Source organism: Physella acuta, unplaced genomic scaffold (assembly GCF_028476545.2).
Source record: "Physella acuta isolate Inbredline_101_S28 unplaced genomic scaffold, ASM2847654v3 ptg000561l, whole genome shotgun sequence".
NCBI classification, from domain to species: Eukaryota; Metazoa; Mollusca; class Gastropoda; family Physidae; genus Physella; species Physella acuta.
The window spans coordinates 669,307-687,500 of NW_026732080.1; the positions used below are offsets into that span (position 1 = coordinate 669,307).

The 18,194-nt window shown below is 46.1% G+C and overlaps 1 protein-coding gene across 6 annotated transcripts in view; it reads left to right on the forward strand.

Moving 5' to 3' along the window:
- LOC131946437 (protein retinal degeneration B) overlaps positions 1-18,194 on the forward strand; it is an 86,829-nt gene that overhangs the window by 43,495 nt on the left and 25,140 nt on the right. For 5 of the 6 annotated variants that reach the window (XM_059307200.1, XM_059307199.1, XM_059307202.1 and 2 more), the window contains exons 3-6: positions 12,074-12,206; positions 12,757-12,960; positions 14,456-14,704; positions 16,769-17,236. In XM_059307200.1, the coding sequence (XP_059163183.1) occupies positions 12,074-12,206; positions 12,757-12,960; positions 14,456-14,704; positions 16,769-17,236 (1,054 nt within the window). Of the gene's footprint in view, positions 1-12,073; positions 12,207-12,756; positions 12,961-14,455; positions 14,705-15,122; positions 15,177-16,768; positions 17,237-18,194 lie in introns of those variants that run through there. The other variant, XM_059307204.1, reaches the window with a different exon arrangement.

Sequence of the window (18,194 nt, forward strand, 5' to 3'; positions counted from 1 at the left end):
AACATATGTCAATGATGTCAATGAACTTTCATTAAAAAAAAAGTACAGTTTACGAAACTAACGAACTTCGCCGATCCTTTTTCGGTGGGTAAGTGGGTAGGCGGGTAGGCGGGTAGGTGGGTAAGTGGGTAGGTGGGTAAGTGGGTAGGTAGGTAGGTAGGTGTGTAGGAGGGTAGGTAGGTAGTAGGTAGGTAGGTAAGTGCGTCATGATGTGAAATAATATTAAATACATAATTGTTATTTTCGTGCGAATGAATGTTGTTGCGAGAGATATGAGAGATATGACAAATGCAAGTTAGATGACGCGGATGAAAGAGAGTGAAGTTTTGCCATAGGAACGGGTAGTTATGGTATGCAAGCTAGGTAGTTCGGACTAGGGAGAATGTGAGAGATACTTCGTGTAATGTCGATATCAAGGATAGTTTTATGTTTATTTATACGAGAATAGTAGTTGAATAATTATTGACCAAGAAAATAATAGACATTGTGTAAAGCGATTATTGCCTGTATCGTGGTGAGGGGAATGAACATGGTAGTGGTACGCTTTAAATGGTAGTAAATCACGTGATCAAACACGACACTCTCACAGCAGCCCTAACTGTCATGTATAAATGTGTCATCTAGTCGATATAGGTATTTGTGCTAAATTTCTCTTTTGCACATTTTTCGTTGTTTTTTCGTTGTTTTTTCTGGTTGCGCATTTTTCTGTTTGCGCTTTTTTCCGTTTGCGCTTTTTTCTGTGTGCGCTTTTTTCTGTTTGCGCTTTTTTCCGTTTGCGCTTTTTTCTGTTTGCGCTTTTTTCTGTGTGCGTTTTTTTCTGTTTGCGCTTTTTTCCGTTTGCGCTTTTTTCTGTTTGCGCTTTTTTCCGTTTGCGCTTTTTTCTGTTTGCGCTTTTTTCCGTTTGCGCTTTTTTCTGTTTACGCTTTTTTCTGTGTGCGCTTTTTTCTCTTTGCGCTTTTTTCTCTTTGCGCTTTTTTCCGTGTGCGCTTTTTTCTCTTTGCGTTTTTTTCCGTGTGCGCTTTTTTCGGTTTGCGCTTTTTTCTGTGTGCGCTTTTTTCTTTTTGCGCTTTTTTCTCTTTGCGCTTTTTTCTCTTTGCGCTTTTTTCCATGTGCGCTTTTTTCTCTTTGCGCTTTTTTCCGTGTGCGCTTATTTCCGTTGCGCTTTTTGTTTTGCGCTTTTTTTCCGTTGGGCTTTTTATCCGTTGCGGTTCTTTCCGGCCACCAGATCAATGTTATGTTGTACCCTAATTATTTGAGTCGCAGTTCTTTAATCTAGCAGGCATCAACAAGCTCAGCTATTGGCCAGATTAATTCCTGTCATCGTATGCCAAGTCAGGCGACAGAGTTGCCGCTTGGTACATCACGTGGTTCTGGTTGCATGCCAAAAACAGCGAGTCTGTCAGTCAATAGTTTAGAGTTTAGACCATTCTGCCATCCGAAATCTTAGCTCATCTCATCAAAATTAAACTCTACTGCCCACACACTTACCTTTACAGAACGGTCACATCAATAATACACTCCCCCCCCCCACCATAAGGCCATCACAATCCTACACTGTCCCACCATAACTTCGCATAAGGCCATCACAATGCTCTTGTGGTCGGGTTATTGACAGTCCGAACTATGACCTTTCACCCCGTGCCATTTGCCTCAAGTGGAACCATTAGATGCTGCATCGGTACTCGGGGAATCAAACAATCGAATACAAAGCAGTAATCGAAGTATGCCGGGGCGACACATGTAAAACGATTCGATACTCGTGACGGGTGTCTGTTTCCCAGTGTTAAGTGCCAACTGGCGGGGATGAATACGTTTGGGTTATGGAGCCGGATCGTGTTTGTAGTTAATGAATAAACAATCATGGTGTTTGTGGTTAATGAATAAACAATCATGAATGTTCGGCCATCAAGAGATTTCTGGCTGCAGACGACAAGCTAGCGCTGCAATCAGTCAGACGGTCTGTGGTGTTGGGTTGTGCGATATCAAAATAGGAGGGAATCGATTACTACACACGTTTATCGAGTTTCACAAGGTTTTTTTTTTAATATTTTTTTTTTCTAACATAGTTGAATGGGGTGGGGAGGTGGGGGTGAGATTAGACGTCTGCGTCAGAGCCACAAAAAGGTACCGGCAGATGTCTAGACCTGTACATGTACATTTTAATTTTTTTTTTTTCATTTTTCCAAATCTTAATTTTAAATAGTATAGATTTTTTTAAAAATCGATGCACGGCTAAAACATTTTGGGTTGAAGACGGCATTATAAGTCCGCCACAAAATATAAACCAAGAAACATAAAGGTGAAGAGGTTAAAGCAAAAGAGAAAAATTGATTGGAAACTGGAACTGGTGATGTTCGTGTGGTCACTAACTGGTCAGTCGACGACACGGACGGTCAATATTTGTGGCGTGAGTGACCTCTAGTGCCCACCTTAGTAGCCTCCCATCCCATGGTATCAAAGCCCACCTTAGTAGCCTCCCATCCCATGGTATCAAAGCCCACCTTAGTAGCCTCCCATCCCATGGTATCAAAGCCCACCTTAGTAGCCTCCCATCCCATGGTATCAAAGCCCACCTTAGTAGCCTCCCATCCCATGCTATCAAAGCCCACCTTAGTAGCCTCCCATCCCATGGTATCAAAGCCCACCTTAGTAGCCTCCCATCCCATGGTATCAAAGCCCACCTTAGTAGCCTCCCATCCCATGGTATCAAAGCCCACCTTAGTAGCCTCCCATGGTATCACAGCCCACCTTAGTAGCCTCCCATGGTATCACAGCCCACCTTAGTAGCCTCCCATGGTATCAAAGCCCACCTTAGTAGCCTCCCATCCCATGGTATCAAAGCCCACCTTAGTAGCCTCCCATCCCATGGTATCAAAGCCCACATTAGTAGCCTCCCATGGTATCACAGCCCACCTTAGTAGTCTCCCATGGTATCACAGCCCACCTTAGTAGCCTCCCATGGTATCAAAGCCCACCTTAGTAGCCTCCCATCCCATGGTATCAAAGCCCACCTTAGTAGCCTCCCATCCCATGGTATCAAAGCCCACCTTAGTAGCCTCCCATCCCATGGTATCAAAGCCCACCTTAGTAGCCTCCCATCCCATGGTATCAAAGCCCACCTTAGTAGCCTCCCATCCCATGGTATCAAAGCCCACCTTAGTAGCCTCCCATCCCATGGTATCAAAGCCCACCTTAGTAGCCTCCCATCCCATGGTATCAAAGCCCACCTTAGTAGCCTCCCATCCCATGGTATCAAAGCCCACCTCTCATCTTATATCATCAAATACCTGGGTAATTCGACCCAAACTACCCCCAAACCTCTAGATATCAAACGTCCGTCCCCCCACCAAACCAGCCCCCCCCCTAAACCTCTGGGTATCCCCACCACACCAAACCAGACCCCTGCACTTGCCCATCCGCCAAGACTTTTAATTATATAACTCACGGTGTGATGAATAGCAATTTTCACCATCACCCTCAGCCCCCACCCTCATCCCCTCACCCTCAGCTCCTCTCCTCCCTCCCATTTGACCGTATTCTCCTCAATTTGTCACCCCCCCCCCCTGTCCGCGTCCTGAAATTGGCGTACCCGACGTATTAGCGACATTGCGCAATCCGTGGCCCGCTCAATAAATCAATGCACACCACGATATGACGTTGTTTCTCCACCCATCCCCCGCCGCAGGAAATCTTTTTTTTTAACACGTTTTTCTTAACTCAGCTTCGCGTGTGTTTGTTGTTAAAATTGACATCGAAAATTAGCCCACTTCTGATTGCTCTATAGATCTGAAATTTGGCATGCAGGCTACTTTCGCCTAACAATTTCAGATGCAATCATAAAAACTAGCAATTAGAGACCGTAATTAGCTTAATTTAATTACGCCCTAAGGACCATAAAATTGAGGACATGATTTCTAAAGATACCGACAAGACTGGAGGCCTAATGACACAGTTACTTCGGTCCCAATCGATGTGAGCGCGCTGGCCGTGATCGTATAGTGGTTAGTACTTCGCATTGTGGCCGCGAAAACCCAGGTTCGAATCCTGGTCGCTCAAGATTTTTAGTCCGTGTATTTATAAACACTTAGTCAAGTCATACTTAATCAAGTCATTAGATAAAGTAGAAAATAAACTATATAAAAAACTTTTTTAAAAACCACGTTTTTCTTGTGGACTAAAAAGTAGAAAATAACTATTTACATACATTTGATGACAAAAAACGTGGGTCGGGCAGATGGGTCGGGAAATTTGATGGTGAACGTACCCACGTTTTTTGTCATCAAATGTATGTAAATAGTTATTTTCTACTTTTTAGTCCACAAGAAAAACGTGGTTTTTAAAAAAGTTTTTTATATAGTTTATTAAAAATTCTCTTTCAGTCAAAAGTTCTTTTAAAAAAATATCGTTCCCTGTTTGCCACCGTCTTATTTCAATTTTTTTTTCTCTCTCTACGTCTGTATCTCCCTCACCCCATTCCCCAGTCTGTCACTTCCATTGTTCCCATTTCCCATGATTAGTACCGTAGACATCACGTCGTTTAGCCTCTTCTTGTGGCTGTTGTTTGGTGCCAGATCTAAGATGGTAGCTCAAGTTTACAGGTCTGTTTTCTTGTTTCCTTATCGATTGGACTGGTTGTAGATTTTAAATTACTTGTGTTTTTATCAAGATTTTTGTCATGAAGAAAGTAGGGAGTTCATTGCGGGGTGTACTTTTATAATATATATATATATATATATATATATATATATATATATATATATATATATATATATATATATACATGAAATTGCTGTATGTAAGCATATCGAGAGCCTCAGTGTGTTTTTGTTGGTTTCCTCTTTCTACCCGTGATGGCGGTATCTGTCGTTACCTCTACACGGGTGTGTTGTGGTGGTGGGTGTTGTTTGGTTGACTGGTTCATGTTATGTGTGTGTGAGTGGGGGAAGGGTATTGGGGTGGGGGTGGGGGAGTTACGTGATGTGAATATGAACCTCAAGTTGTCTACTGGCTGCTTCTACTGGACACTGGTCAATGTATGACCCATTGGATCCTAATTAATGGGAATAGTGTGTGTTCCCATACAAGAGGTGGCTGTGTCCCTACTCCACGCCAGTCATTCCAGGTCAGCTAAGGCAGGACATGCCAGGACAGTGGTCAGCTAAGACAGGACATGCCAGGACAGCGGTCAGTTAAGTCAGGACATGCCAGGACAGTGGTCAGCTAAGGCAGGACATGCCAGGACAGTGGTCAGTTAAGTCAGGACATGCCAGGACAGTGGTCAGCTAAGTCAGGACATGCAAGGCCAGCGGTCAGCTATGTCAGGACAGTGGTCAGCTAAGTCAGGACATGCCAGGACAGTGGTCAGCTAAGTCAGGACATACAAGGACAGCGGTCAGCTAAGTCAGGACATGCAAGGACAACGGTCAGCCCCTAAAATATTGCAACCGTCTGAACCATCACCAACCTGTCTGGCGTCCATCTGATGAGACTGATGCGAGTTATCGGACGTTAAGGAAGAGGGTGTGTGTGTGGGGGGGGGGGGGGGGGGTACCACCCAGTGTCATTCACAATTCCACCCTGGCAGCGGGAGGGAGATGAATTCAATTTACCCTGCACCGAACGCTTTCAATGATATTGCGATGTGATTGGTTGAAAACCTAATTGATTACACGCTAGGCTAAGGATCTTGTTTACAAACGCTGGAGAGGTGGGCAAAGTAAGTTTTGACTTGGGATAGCAGCACTGATTAGACTTGGGATAGCACGGATTTACGTCCTTGTTTTGTATCCAAAGGATCAGCTGACCTGAGTGTGAATGAATGGAGCCGCCATGTTGGTGACCAAACGATTATTTATGTATAACCTGTCTTAGAGCTCAGAAAAAAAACAATGTACTGAATAATCACTCGTGATTTTAAATAGCCATTGGCTGTGTTGAAAAATTCAACCTCTAAGTAATGCTTATGCGTTTGTTGAAGAGGTTGAGGAACTAACTGTGAAAATCATCAACCTTTGGCAGAGGTTGAGGCAAAGATGAAAAGAATCAACCTTTGGGAAAGGTTGAGGCTAAAATAAAAATATTTTTTTTAAAATCAGCCTTTGGAAGAGGTTGAGGCATACACTGTGATGAAAAAAAATCAGCCTTTGGAAGAGGTTGAGGCATACACTGTGATGAAAAAAAATCAGCCTTTGGGGGGGGGGGGGGGTTTGAGGCACTAACTATGATGAAAAAAAAGCAGCCTTTGGGAGGTTTTGAGGCACTAACTATGATGAAAAAAATCAGCCTTTGGGAGGTTTTGAGGCACTAACTATGATGAAAAAAAATCAGCCTTTTGGGGAGGTTGAGATGAGGACCGGGTCTGCAGGAAAACCGGAAACATCAAGTCTGAAAGCGGGTAAAAAAAGCCGAAATTGCAAATAAAAACCTTCTCGTGGTAATCATGTGCCGGCACTGCGCTCGAGAGGAGAGAGAGAAATCTGTTGGAGAGGGAAATTTAAAGGTTTGGATGGTTTGGGTACAAGGACAATTTATGGATGAGTTGGGTACAAGGACAATTTATGGATGGGTTGGATATAAGGACAATTTATGGATGGGTTGGGTACAAGGACAATTTATGGGTGGGTTGGGTACAAGGACAATTTATGGGTGGGTTGGGTACAAGGACAATTTATGGATGGTTTGGGTACAAGGACAATTTATGGATGGGTTGGGTACAAGGACAATTTATGGATGAGTTGGGTACAAGGACAATTTATGGATGGGTTGGATATAAGGACAATTTATGGATGGTTTGGGTACAAGAAACTTTGAAAGGTGGGGATGGTTTGGGTACAAGTAAAATTGAAAGGTAGAGATGGTTTGGGTACAAGTAAAATTGAAAGGTAGAGATGGTTTGGGTACAAGTAAAATTGAAAGGTAGAGATGGTTTGGGTACAAGTAAAATTGAAAGGTAGAGATGGTTTGGGTACAAGTAAAATTAAAAGGTAGAGATGGTTTGGGTACAAGTAAAATTGAAAGGTAGAGATGGTTTTGGAACAAAGAAAATTTATGGATGGTTTGGGAACAAAGAAAATGTAAAGATATGGATGGTTGAAAAGTAGACAAACAATTGAGATATTTTTTATTGTGTTGTTGTTTTTCTCTCCATTTCCAGCCTGTCATTGTTGATGATGTAATATTGTCGTGTGGGGTCTGGTCCATATCTTGATGACAAATGTCCATTCGATTAGATTGTTGATGTTGCTATACGAACAGTTGGATCAATATCTCGATGACAAAGGTCCACTCGATTAGCGGCGCTAATCATTTATCAGATGACAAGTTTGGCCTGGAAATGTCTACTTAAAGTTGGCACCATTGGCTTAGGGCTGGCATGTTAGGTTTGGACTTGGCTCGTTGAGTTGAGGACATTTGTTGGCATAGACCATCCCTTTTTGAAATATAAGTACGAGAACAATACACAATTTGACTGGAAAGTGTTTGGTTGGGGAAACACCCGATAGTTTTTGGGAACCAATCACTCAACTCATGACAGGCATTCTATCGAATTTGGTAGTCAGTCGGCCATTTCAGGCGTTCTATCGAATTTGCTAGTCAGTCGGCCATTTCAGGCATTCTATCGAATTTAGTAGTCAGTCGGCCATTTCAGGCGTTCTATCGAATTTGGTAGTCAGTGGGCCATTACAGGCATTCTATCGAATTTGGTAGTCAGTCGGCCATTTCAGGCATTCTATCGAATTTTGTAGTCAGTCGGCCATTTCAGGCATTCTATCGAATTTGGTAGTCAGTCGGCCATTTCAGGCATTCTATCGAATTTGGTAGTCAGTCGGCCATTACAGGCATTCTATCGAATTTGGTAGTCCGTCGGCCATTTCAGGCATTCTATCGAATTTGGTAGTCAGTCGGCCATTACAGGCATTCTATCGAATTTGGTAGTCAGTCGGCCATTTCAGGCATTCTATCGAATTTGGTAGTCAGTCGGCCATTTCAGGCATTCTATCGAATTTGGTAGTCAGTCGGCCATTTCAGGCATTCTATCGAATTTGGTAGTCAGTCGGCCATTTCAGGCATTCTATCGAATTTGGTAGTCAGTCGGTCATTTCAGGCATTCTATCGAAGTTGGTAGTCAGTCGGCCATTTCAGGCATTCTATCGAAGTTGGTAGTCAGTCGGTCATTTCAGGCATTCTATCGAATTTGGTAGTCAGTCGGCCATTACAGGCATTCTATCGAATTTGGTAGTCAGTCGGCCATTTCATGCATTCTATCGAATTTGGTAGTCAGTCGGCCATTTCATGCATTCTATCGAATTTGGTAGTCAGTCGGCCATTTTAGGCATTCTATCGAATTTGGTAGTCAGTCGGCCATTTCAGGCATTCTATCGAATTTAGTAGTCAGTCGGCCATTACAGGCATTCTATCGAATTTGGTAGTCAGTCGGCCATTTCAGGCATTCTATCGAATTTGGTAGTCAGTCGGCCATTTCAGGCATTCTATCGAATTTGGTAGTCAGTCGGCCATTTCAGGCATTCTATCGAAGTTGGTAGTCAGTCGACCATTTCAGGCATTCTATCGAAGTTGGTAGTCAGTCGGCCATTTCAGGCATTCTATCGAATTTGGTAGTCAGTCGGCCATTTCAGGCATTCTATCGAAGTTGGTAGTCAGTCGACCATTTCAGGCATTCTATCGAAGTTGGTAGTCAGTCGGCCATTTCAGGCATTCTATCGAATTTGGTAGTCAGTCGGCCATTTCAGGCATTCTATCGAAGTTGGTAGTCAGTCGACCATTTCAGGCATTCTATCGAAGTTGGTAGTCAGTCGGCCATTTCAGGCGTTCTATCGAATTTGCTAGTCAGTCGACCATTTCAGGCGTTCTATCGAAGTTGGTAGTCAGTCGACCATTTCAGGCATTCTATCGAATTTGGTAGTCAGTCGGCCATTTCAGGCATTCTATCGAATTTGGTAGTCAGTCGGCCATTTCAGGCATTCTATCGAAGTTGGTAGTCAGTCGACCATTTCAGGCATTCTATCGAAGTTGGTAGTCAGTCGGCCATTTCAGGCATTCTATCGAATTTGGTAGTCAGTCGGCCATTTCAGGCATTCTATCGAAGTTGGTAGTCAGTCGACCATTTCAGGCATTCTATCGAAGTTGGTAGTCAGTCGGCCATTTCAGGCGTTCTATCGAATTTGCTAGTCAGTCGACCATTTCAGGCGTTCTATCGAAGTTGGTAGTCAGTCGACCATTTCAGGCATTCTATCGAAGTTGGTAGTCAGTCGGCCATTTCAGGCGTTCTATCGAATTTGCTAGTCAGTCGACCATTTCAGGCGTTCTATCGAAGTTGGTAGTCAGTCGACCATTTCAGGCATTCTATTCAATGCCGGGTTTTACACTGAGCCAGGGACAAAATCAGCGTAACTAGGGGGAAACAGATAGTGGGGGCGGGGGGAGGAGGAAATAATTAATGTGATGGTAAATAGATGTAACTAGAATACCCGTCATCCGTTGGATAACTGTGGGTTTCGGGGGTCATCAATCAAAAAACATCACGTCTGTCACTCAGAGGCAGAGCGACCCTTCCCGGCGCCCGGGGACAAAGTTTTCGATTTGAACCCCCCCCCCCCCCCCCCCCGCAAGATTTCGATTTGAAACCCCCCCCCCCCCTCAAACTTTTGATGTGCACCCCCCCCCCCCCACAAACTTTCGATTTGAACCCCCTCAACCTTTCAATTTATTTTTCCAAACCATTTTGGCGCCCCAACATATGTCCCCCCCCGCCCCCCCCTTCCCCCATCCACCTCTCCTTCCCCCCCCCCGCCTCCCCTCCCCCCCCCTCCCCTACCGTCCCCCCCCCCTCCTCGCTACGCTACTGCAGTGTCACTTATCGTCACAAAAAACAGACCCCACATTCAAAAATATGTTTTTTATCTTTTAAAAACACCGAAAACACCGATTTCGGACTATCCCTTCATATACTGACGTCACATGTGACCTACTCAACTCTACTTCACCTGCCCAGTGTCCCGCCAAGTCTCAGACAACATGTATTTATCGTTTAAAAAACGATTCCAGCCGAGCACGTCTCTGACCACACTATCCTTTCATATGCTTAGGACAAAGAAACAGATGAACTCTACTTCACCTGCCCTGTATCTTGCCAAGTTCAGATAGGCAACTTTATCATTCACATCTAAAAAAAAAAAAATTGAAAAAAAAAATTTCATCGACATATTGGTCTAGAACCCGTGCCACTTGCATGAGAGACGGCTTCTCTACCAACATAGCTATTTACTCGTGACGTCACATGTGAATTTTTATACTATACTTATGCAACTTTATTTACGCGCATAGATCTAGATCTAAGTCTAGTAGTATTAACTTTCAAATTAAATTTTATCTTAAATTAGCCAAACAAAGATTTATATAAAATAAAGAAGGTTTGAAATTATCTAGATCTAGATAGAATTATCTAGATTCTACGACTCGTTTTCTTAAGTCTTAAGTTAAGTTTTTCTTGCTAGATCTAGATCTAATCATTAGCTACGCTAATAGGCCCGGAGCGAGCATTTCAAAATTACCATATTCCAAACAAACATTTATATAAAATAATAAAGGTCTAAAATAGTTTAGTATATAGAAACTCATTATTATCTAAATCTAGATAGAATTATCTATATTTTAGATATACGACTGAGCTATATCTAGAGTTTACGTCTATAATTTTGCACACTTAGCGGTATAGAAGCCGCGTATGAATCTTAAGCTACGCAAATAGATCTAGGCCCTGACTCCAGCATTTCAAAATTTGCATAGGGGCCTAGTCAAAACAAAGATTTATACCAAGCAAATAAGGTCTAAAATATTTTAGTATATAGAAACTCATTATTATCTAAATCTAGATAGAATTATCTATATTCTAGATCTACGACTGGTTTGCTTAAGTCTTAAGTTTAGTTTTTCTTGCTAGATCTAGAATCTAGATCTAATCATTAGCTACGCTCATAGGCCCGGAGCGAGCATTTCAAAATTACCATATTCCAAACAAAGATTTATATAAAATAATAAAGGTTTAAAATAGTTTAGTATATAGAAACTCATTATTATCTATTTATTATCTAGATCTAAATCTAGATAGAATTATCTATATTCTAGATCTACGACTGGTTTGCTTAAGTCTCGTTTTTTTTTTGGATTGTATTTATTTATAACTATTAAATCTTTGATTTGACCTAGATCTAGATTCTAGATCAATAAATAACTTTCTTGGACAGATTTTAGATTTTTTTTTATCGTAAAACTAAATGAAAAAGACAGTTGAAAATTGATATAAGTGTTGGAACGTAATAAATACAGCAAACGGACGTATTGTTAAAGTTATGACCCACAGAAAATTAGATTTAGAACGCGTTAAACTTGTGAATGGGAACACAATTTTCTTCGATAGACGCCGCCATTTTATTGTACTAAAGAGTAAACAAAAACCTGTGACGTCACGGTCCCGCCGAGTGTAGTGGTCGTTTTAATCTTTTTAAAAAAATGGGTTACTCTGCGTATGAATAAATCAATAAATTAATTAACGTCTTTAAATAAATTTGTGATTAACAGTCTGTCTTAAAACAAAATTTTTTCTCTACCTACATACTATTTTACAGCTTTCCACGATGAGTGCAACCATGAGCAATAGTCAATCAGGCAAACAAACAAATAAATATTCAAACATGTAAACAAACTTGACTTTTAGTAGTATATAGATGACCGAGGGGGTGGGGAATAGATCAGGGGGTTAATGACCTAGAGCTGTACACTGGTGTTAATGCTTGTCTGACTGCAGTGGTGATGTCGTGTTTGGTGACTAAAATTGTATGAGCTGACTGTTACGTGACTGTTATCACGTGGTTTTAGTGTCGTGTTTGGTGACTAAAATTGTCAGAGCTACCCGGTTATCACGTGATTTTAATGTCGTGTTTGGTGACTAAAGTTGTATGAACTGACCGTTACGTGACTGTTATCACGTGGTTTTGATGTCGTGTTTGTCAGATCTATGCGGTTATCACGTGGTTTTGATATTTTATTCTGTCAGAAAAAAAGCCGTGACGAAAGCCATGGGACAGAGAGTGGGGTGGAGATCATCGAGAACAAGCCGTACACCAACGGCCCGGGGGGTGACGGGCAGTACACCTACAAGATCTACCACATTGGGAGCCATTTGCCAGGTAAAGTGGTTCTGTTTGTGTTGGTGGGGGTGGGTTGTGATTGTGTGGGGCGGGTCGTATGTGGACTGCTTGTGTGAGTGGTGGTGCGTGAGGATTGGGGGTGTGGTGGTATGTCAATGGGAATGCTGGGCGAGGTGTTTGTATGTGGGTGGCAGGATGGCTGTTATGAAAGTACATCTATGGGTGGCAGTTTGCCAGGTAATACATTTCTAGATTACAGAGAGGGGGTGGAAGCGCTAAGGGTCGATACTACGATAGATTACCTACCCTGTTGCCATCCATGATTTAGAAATGGCACGGTAGACCCCAACCTAAATGAGCGTGTTTATCAACCGCAATCAATAACTAACGAAATAATAGTTGAGTATCGCAGCTAACGATCTCGTGGTCAAGTATTAAACCTAACCTGTTATACATTGGGGTAAAGTGTTAAACCTAACTAATTTCACACTTGCCCTGTGTTAAACCTAACCTGTGTTAAACCTAACCCCTGTTAAACGCCCTGTGTTAAACCTAACCTGTGTTAAACGCCGTGTGTTTAACCCCGCAGGCTGGTTCCGGGCGATCCTCCCAAAGTCTGCCCTGAGGGTGGAGGAGGAGGCCTGGAACGCCTACCCCTACACCAAGACCAGGTACAAGTGCCCCTTCATCGAGAAGTTTCTACTGGAGGTGGAGACCAAGTACCACGACGACCCGGGGGACGACGACGGTGTCTTCACCCTGTCTAAAAGTGACATGGCCCAGCGGACCGTCGGTAAGTAGGTCAGTGATATGGCCCAGCGGACCGTCGGTAAGTAGGTCAGTGACATGGCCCGTCGGTAAGTAGGTCAGTGACATGGCCCGTCGGTAAGTAGGTCAGTGACATGGCCCGTCGGTAAGTAGGTCAATGACATGGCCCAGAGGACCGTCGGTAAGTAGGTCAGTGACATGGCCCGTCGGTAAGTAGGTCAGTGACATGGCCCGTCGGTAAGTAGGTCAGTGACATGGCCCAGAGGACCGTCGGTAAGTAGGTCAGTGACATGGCCCGTCGGTAAGTAGGTCAGTGATATGGCCCAGCGGACCGTCGGTAAGTAGGTCAGTGACATGGCCCGTCGGTAAGTAGGTCAGTGACATGACCCGTCGGTAAGTAGGTCAGTGACATGGCCCGTCGGTAAGTAGGTCAGTGACATGGTCCGTCGGTAAGTAGGTAGGTGACATGGCCCGTCAGTAAGTAGGTCAGTGACATGGGCCGTCGGTAAGTAGGTCAGTAACATGGTCCGTCGGTAAGTAGGTCAGTGACACGGCCCGTCGGTAAGTAGGTCAGTGACATGGTCCGTCGGTAAGTAGGTCGGTGACACGGGCCGTCGGTAAGTAGGTCAGTAACATGGCCCGTCGGTAAGTAGGTCAGCGACACGGTCCGTCGGTAAGTAGGTCAGTGACATGGCCCGTCGGTAAGTAGGTCAATGACATGGCCAGTCTGTCAGTAGGTCAGTGACATGGCCCGCCGGTAAGTAGGTCAGTGACATGGCCCGTCGGTAAGTAGGTCAGTGACGTGGCCAGTCGGTAAGTAGGTCAGTGACATGGCCAGTCGGTAAGTAGGTCAGTGACATGGCCAGTCGGTAAGTAGGTCAGTGACATGGCCCGTCGGTAAGTAGGTCAGTGACATGGCCCGTCGGTAAGTAGGTCAGTGACATGGCCCGTCGGTAAGTAGGTCAGTGACATGGTCCAGCGGACCGTCGGTAAGTAGGTCAGTGACATGGCCCGTCGGTAAGTAGGTCAGAGTGACACCGTTAGTATGTCAATTGGTAATTAGGTCAAAGTGTGACAAGGTCCAACGTAACGTCGATAAGTAGGTCTGTGGTAAGGCCAACAACCATGAATTAGGTCAATCTCATAGTCTAAAGGCCAATAGGTTAGTGTTGTGACTCATCAAACAGGCAGTAAGTAGGTCGGAGTAGATGACCAATGGGTCAGTCGGTTAGTGGGTCAGTCTTAAACAAAGCGTACCGTCCGAAAGTAGGTCAGTCTTTAGCATCTGTGCTTCCATAGTGACTCACCAGTAATTTTCCCTGTCCAGTGGCAAACAAAGGTTTTAAAATAAAGAGATACGTCATCAACTAGTGCTGTGTGTATGCTGACAGGTACTCACCGTCAGTTGTTAATTCAATATTTTAATTTAGAGATAGTACTAATTCGATTGTGATCCTAATCTGATAGCCTGATAACTAAAATATAGGAAGATTACTTTTTACACCCCCCCCCCTCCCCAGATTACATCGATATCGTGAAGGACAGCGTGACAGGCGGGGACTACAAGAAAGAAGAAGACCCCAAACTTTACAAGTCGGTGAAGACCGGACGCGGCCCGCTGTCTGACGACTGGAGACAGGAGTTCGGGCAAGCTTTGCGGGAGGGGCGGAAGAACGGGAAGGAGATGATGACGGCCTACAAGCTGTGTAGGGTGGAGTTCAAGTACTGGGGCATGCAGAACAAGATCGAGAGGTTCATACACGATGTGGGTGAGTGCTTCATCTGGTGTGGGGGTGAGTGTGGGGGTGGAGCAAGTACTGGGGCATGCAGAACAAGATCGAGAGGTTCATACACGATGTGGGTGAGTGCTTCATCTGGTGTGGGGGTGGAGTGTGGGGGTGGAGTTCAAGTACTGGGGCATGCAGAACAAGATCGAGAGGTTCATACACGATGTGGGTGAGTGCTTCATCTGGTGTGGGGGTGGAGTGTGGGGGTGGAGTTCAAGTACTGGGGCATGCAGAACAAGATCGAGAGGTTCATACACGATGTGGGTGAGTGCTTCATCTGGTGTGGGGGTGGAGTGTGGGGGTGGAGTTCAAGTACTGGGGCATGCAGAACAAGATCGAGAGGTTCATACACGATGTGGGTGAGTGCTTCATCTGGTGTGGGGGTGGAGTGTGGGGGTGGAGTTCAAGTACTGGGGCATGCAGAACAAGATCGAGAGGTTCATACACGATGTGGGTGAGTGCTTCATCTGGTGTGGGGGTGGAGTGTGGGCAGTATGTGGCAGTCGGGAAAGGATTGTAGCATCTTCTATAGTTGGGGATTGTTGGTCTGATTGAGGATTCAAATAAAAAAAATGGAAATGTGCTTGCTCATTAAATCACGAGCTAATTAAATCAAGAATTCATTAAATCAACAGATGATCAAATCAAAAGCTCATTAAATCACGAGCTCATTAAATCAGAGGCACAAATGTAGCTGAAAATTTATCAACCCCAACCAAGTTATTAATTAACTTAATTAGTGCGCCTATAATAAGTTTAAATCAGTTTGATTGCTAGAGATTTTTAAGCCAGTACTTGAGGCCGGTGTGAAGACAGGTGGTGGTACAAACCTCACCTGTAAAGGTAGTTGTTGAGAGATCTCCTGGAAACTTTTCTAACAATACAGTTAGAGAGAGGCCAGCCCTCTAATGTCCTACTTGTGTTGTCCTTTAGCCTATTAATGTCCTGTTTGCCATATTCCCCAGCCCTCTAATGTCCTACCTGTCCACCAGCCCACTACTGTCCTACCTGTCCCCCAGCCCACTAATGTCCTACATGTCCCCCAGCCCTGTCCTGTCCCCCAGCCCCCTAATGTCCTACCCCCCAGCCCTGTCCTATCCCCCAGCCCCCTAATGTCCCACATGTCCTATCCCCAGCCCACTAATGTCCTACCTGTCCCCAGCCCCCTAATGTCCCACATGTCCTATCCCCAGCTCCCTAATGTCCTACATGTCCTACCCCCCTCTGCCCACTACTGTCCCACCTGTCCCCCAGCCCCCTAATGTCCCACATGTCCTATCCCCAGCCCCCTAATGTCCTACCCCCAGCCCACTAATGTCCTACATGTCCTACCCCCCAGCCCCCTAATGTCCTACATGTCCTACCCCAGCCCCCTAATGTCCTACATGTCCTACCCCCAGCCCACTAATGTCCTACCTGTCCTACCCCCCAGCCCCCTAATGTCCCACCTGTCCCCCAGCCCCCTAATGTCCCACCTGTCCCCCAGCCCCCTAATGTCCTACCTGCCCCCAGCCCACTACTGTCCCACCTGTCCCCCAGTCCCCTAATGTCCTACATGTCCTACCCCCAGCCCACTAATGTCCTACCTGTCCTACCCCCCAGTCCCCTAATGTCCCACCTGTCCCCAGTCCCCTAATGTCCCACCTGTCCCCAGCCCCCTAATGTCCTACCTGTCCCCCCAGCCCCCTATGTCCTACATGTCCTACCCCCAGCCCCAAATGTCCTACATGTCCCCCAGTCCCCTAATGTCCTACCCCCAACCCCCTAATGTCCTACATGTCCTACCCCCAGCCCCCTACATGTCCTAACCCCAGCCCACTACTGTCCCACCTGTCCCCCAGCCCACTATGTCCTACTTGTCCTACCCCAGTCCCCTAATGTCGTACCTGTCCCCCATCCCCCTAATGTCCTACATGTCCTACCCCCCAGCCCACTAATGTCCTACCTGTCCCCCATCCCACTAATGCCCTACCTGTCCCCCATCCCCCTAATGTCCTACATGTCCTACCCCCCAGCCCACTAATGTCCTACCTGTCCTACCCCCAGCCCTGAGGAAGACGATGCTGAGGGCCCACAGACAGGCCTGGTGCTGGCAAGACGAGTACTACGGCCTGACGCTGGACGACATCCGGGCTCTGGAGCGGGAGACACAGCTAGCCCTGGCTGAGAAGATGGCCGCAGCCTCGGCCGCCGCCAACCTGATGGACGGCTCCCTCGCCCCCACCCCCACCAACGAGGGCGGCGCCGAGGGCCGGCGGACCAGCACCGCCAGCAGCTCATCGGACCGCCACCACATCCACGCCCACCACACCCACCGGCATCCGGACAAGCAGAAGTCGTCGGTGCATTTTTCAGACGCTGACGCGACGGACGCCGGGTCGCCGGACGCCGGGTCGGACTTTAGCCGGAGTGTGTCGCAGGAGAGTACGGCCAGCACCGTGGTCAACGGCTCCACGTCACTTCCGCTTCCTGCCAGACGATCTCCCAGCCAATCACGTCAAACTCCTACCGATGGTAAGTCTGTTCTTGTGGGGGCCAGTCTATGGCCTGTCTATGTTCTAGTGGGGGCCAGTCTATGGCCTGTCTATGTTCTAGTGGGGGCCAGTCTATGGCCTGTCTATGTTCTAGTGGGGGCCAGTCTATGTTCTAGTGGGGCCAGTCTATGTTCTAGTGGGGGCCAGTCTATGGCCAGTCTATGTTCTAGTGGGGGCCAGTCTATGTTCTAGTGGGGGCCAGTCTATGGCCTGTCTATGTTCTAGTGGGGGCCAGTCTATGGCCTGTCTATGTTCTAGTGGGGGCCAGTCTATGTTCTAGTGGGGCCAGTCTATGTTCTAGTGGGGGCCAGTCTATGGCCAGTCTATGTTCTAGTGGGGGCCAGTCTATGGCCTGTCTATGTTCTAGTGGGGGCCAGTCTATGGCCAGTCTATGTTCTAGTGGGGGCCAGTCTATGTTCTAGTGGGGGCCAGTCTATGGCCTGTCTATGTTCTAGTGGGGGCCAGTCTATGGCCAGTCTATGTTCTAGTGGGGGCCAGTCTATGGCCTGTCTATGTTCTAGTGGGGGCCAGTCTATGTTCTAGTGGGGGCCAGTCTATGGCCTGTCTATGTTCTAGTGGGGGCCAGTCTATGGCCTGTCTATGTTCTAGTGGGGGCCAGTCTATGTTCTAGTGGGGGCCAGTCTATGGCCAGTCTATGGCCTGTCTATGTTCTAGTGGGGGCCAGTCTATGGCCTGTCTATGTTCTAGTGGGGGCCAGTCTATGGCCAGTCTATGGCCTGTCTATGTTCTAGTGGGGGCCAGTCTATGGCCTGTCTATGTTCTAGTGGGGGCCAGTCTATGGCCAGTCTATGTTCTAGTGGGGGCCAGTCTATGGCCTGTCTATGTTCTAGTGGGGGCCAGTCTATGTTCTAGTGGGGCCAGTCTATGGCCAGTCTATGGCCTGTCTATGTTCTAGTGGGGGCCAGTCTATGGCCTGT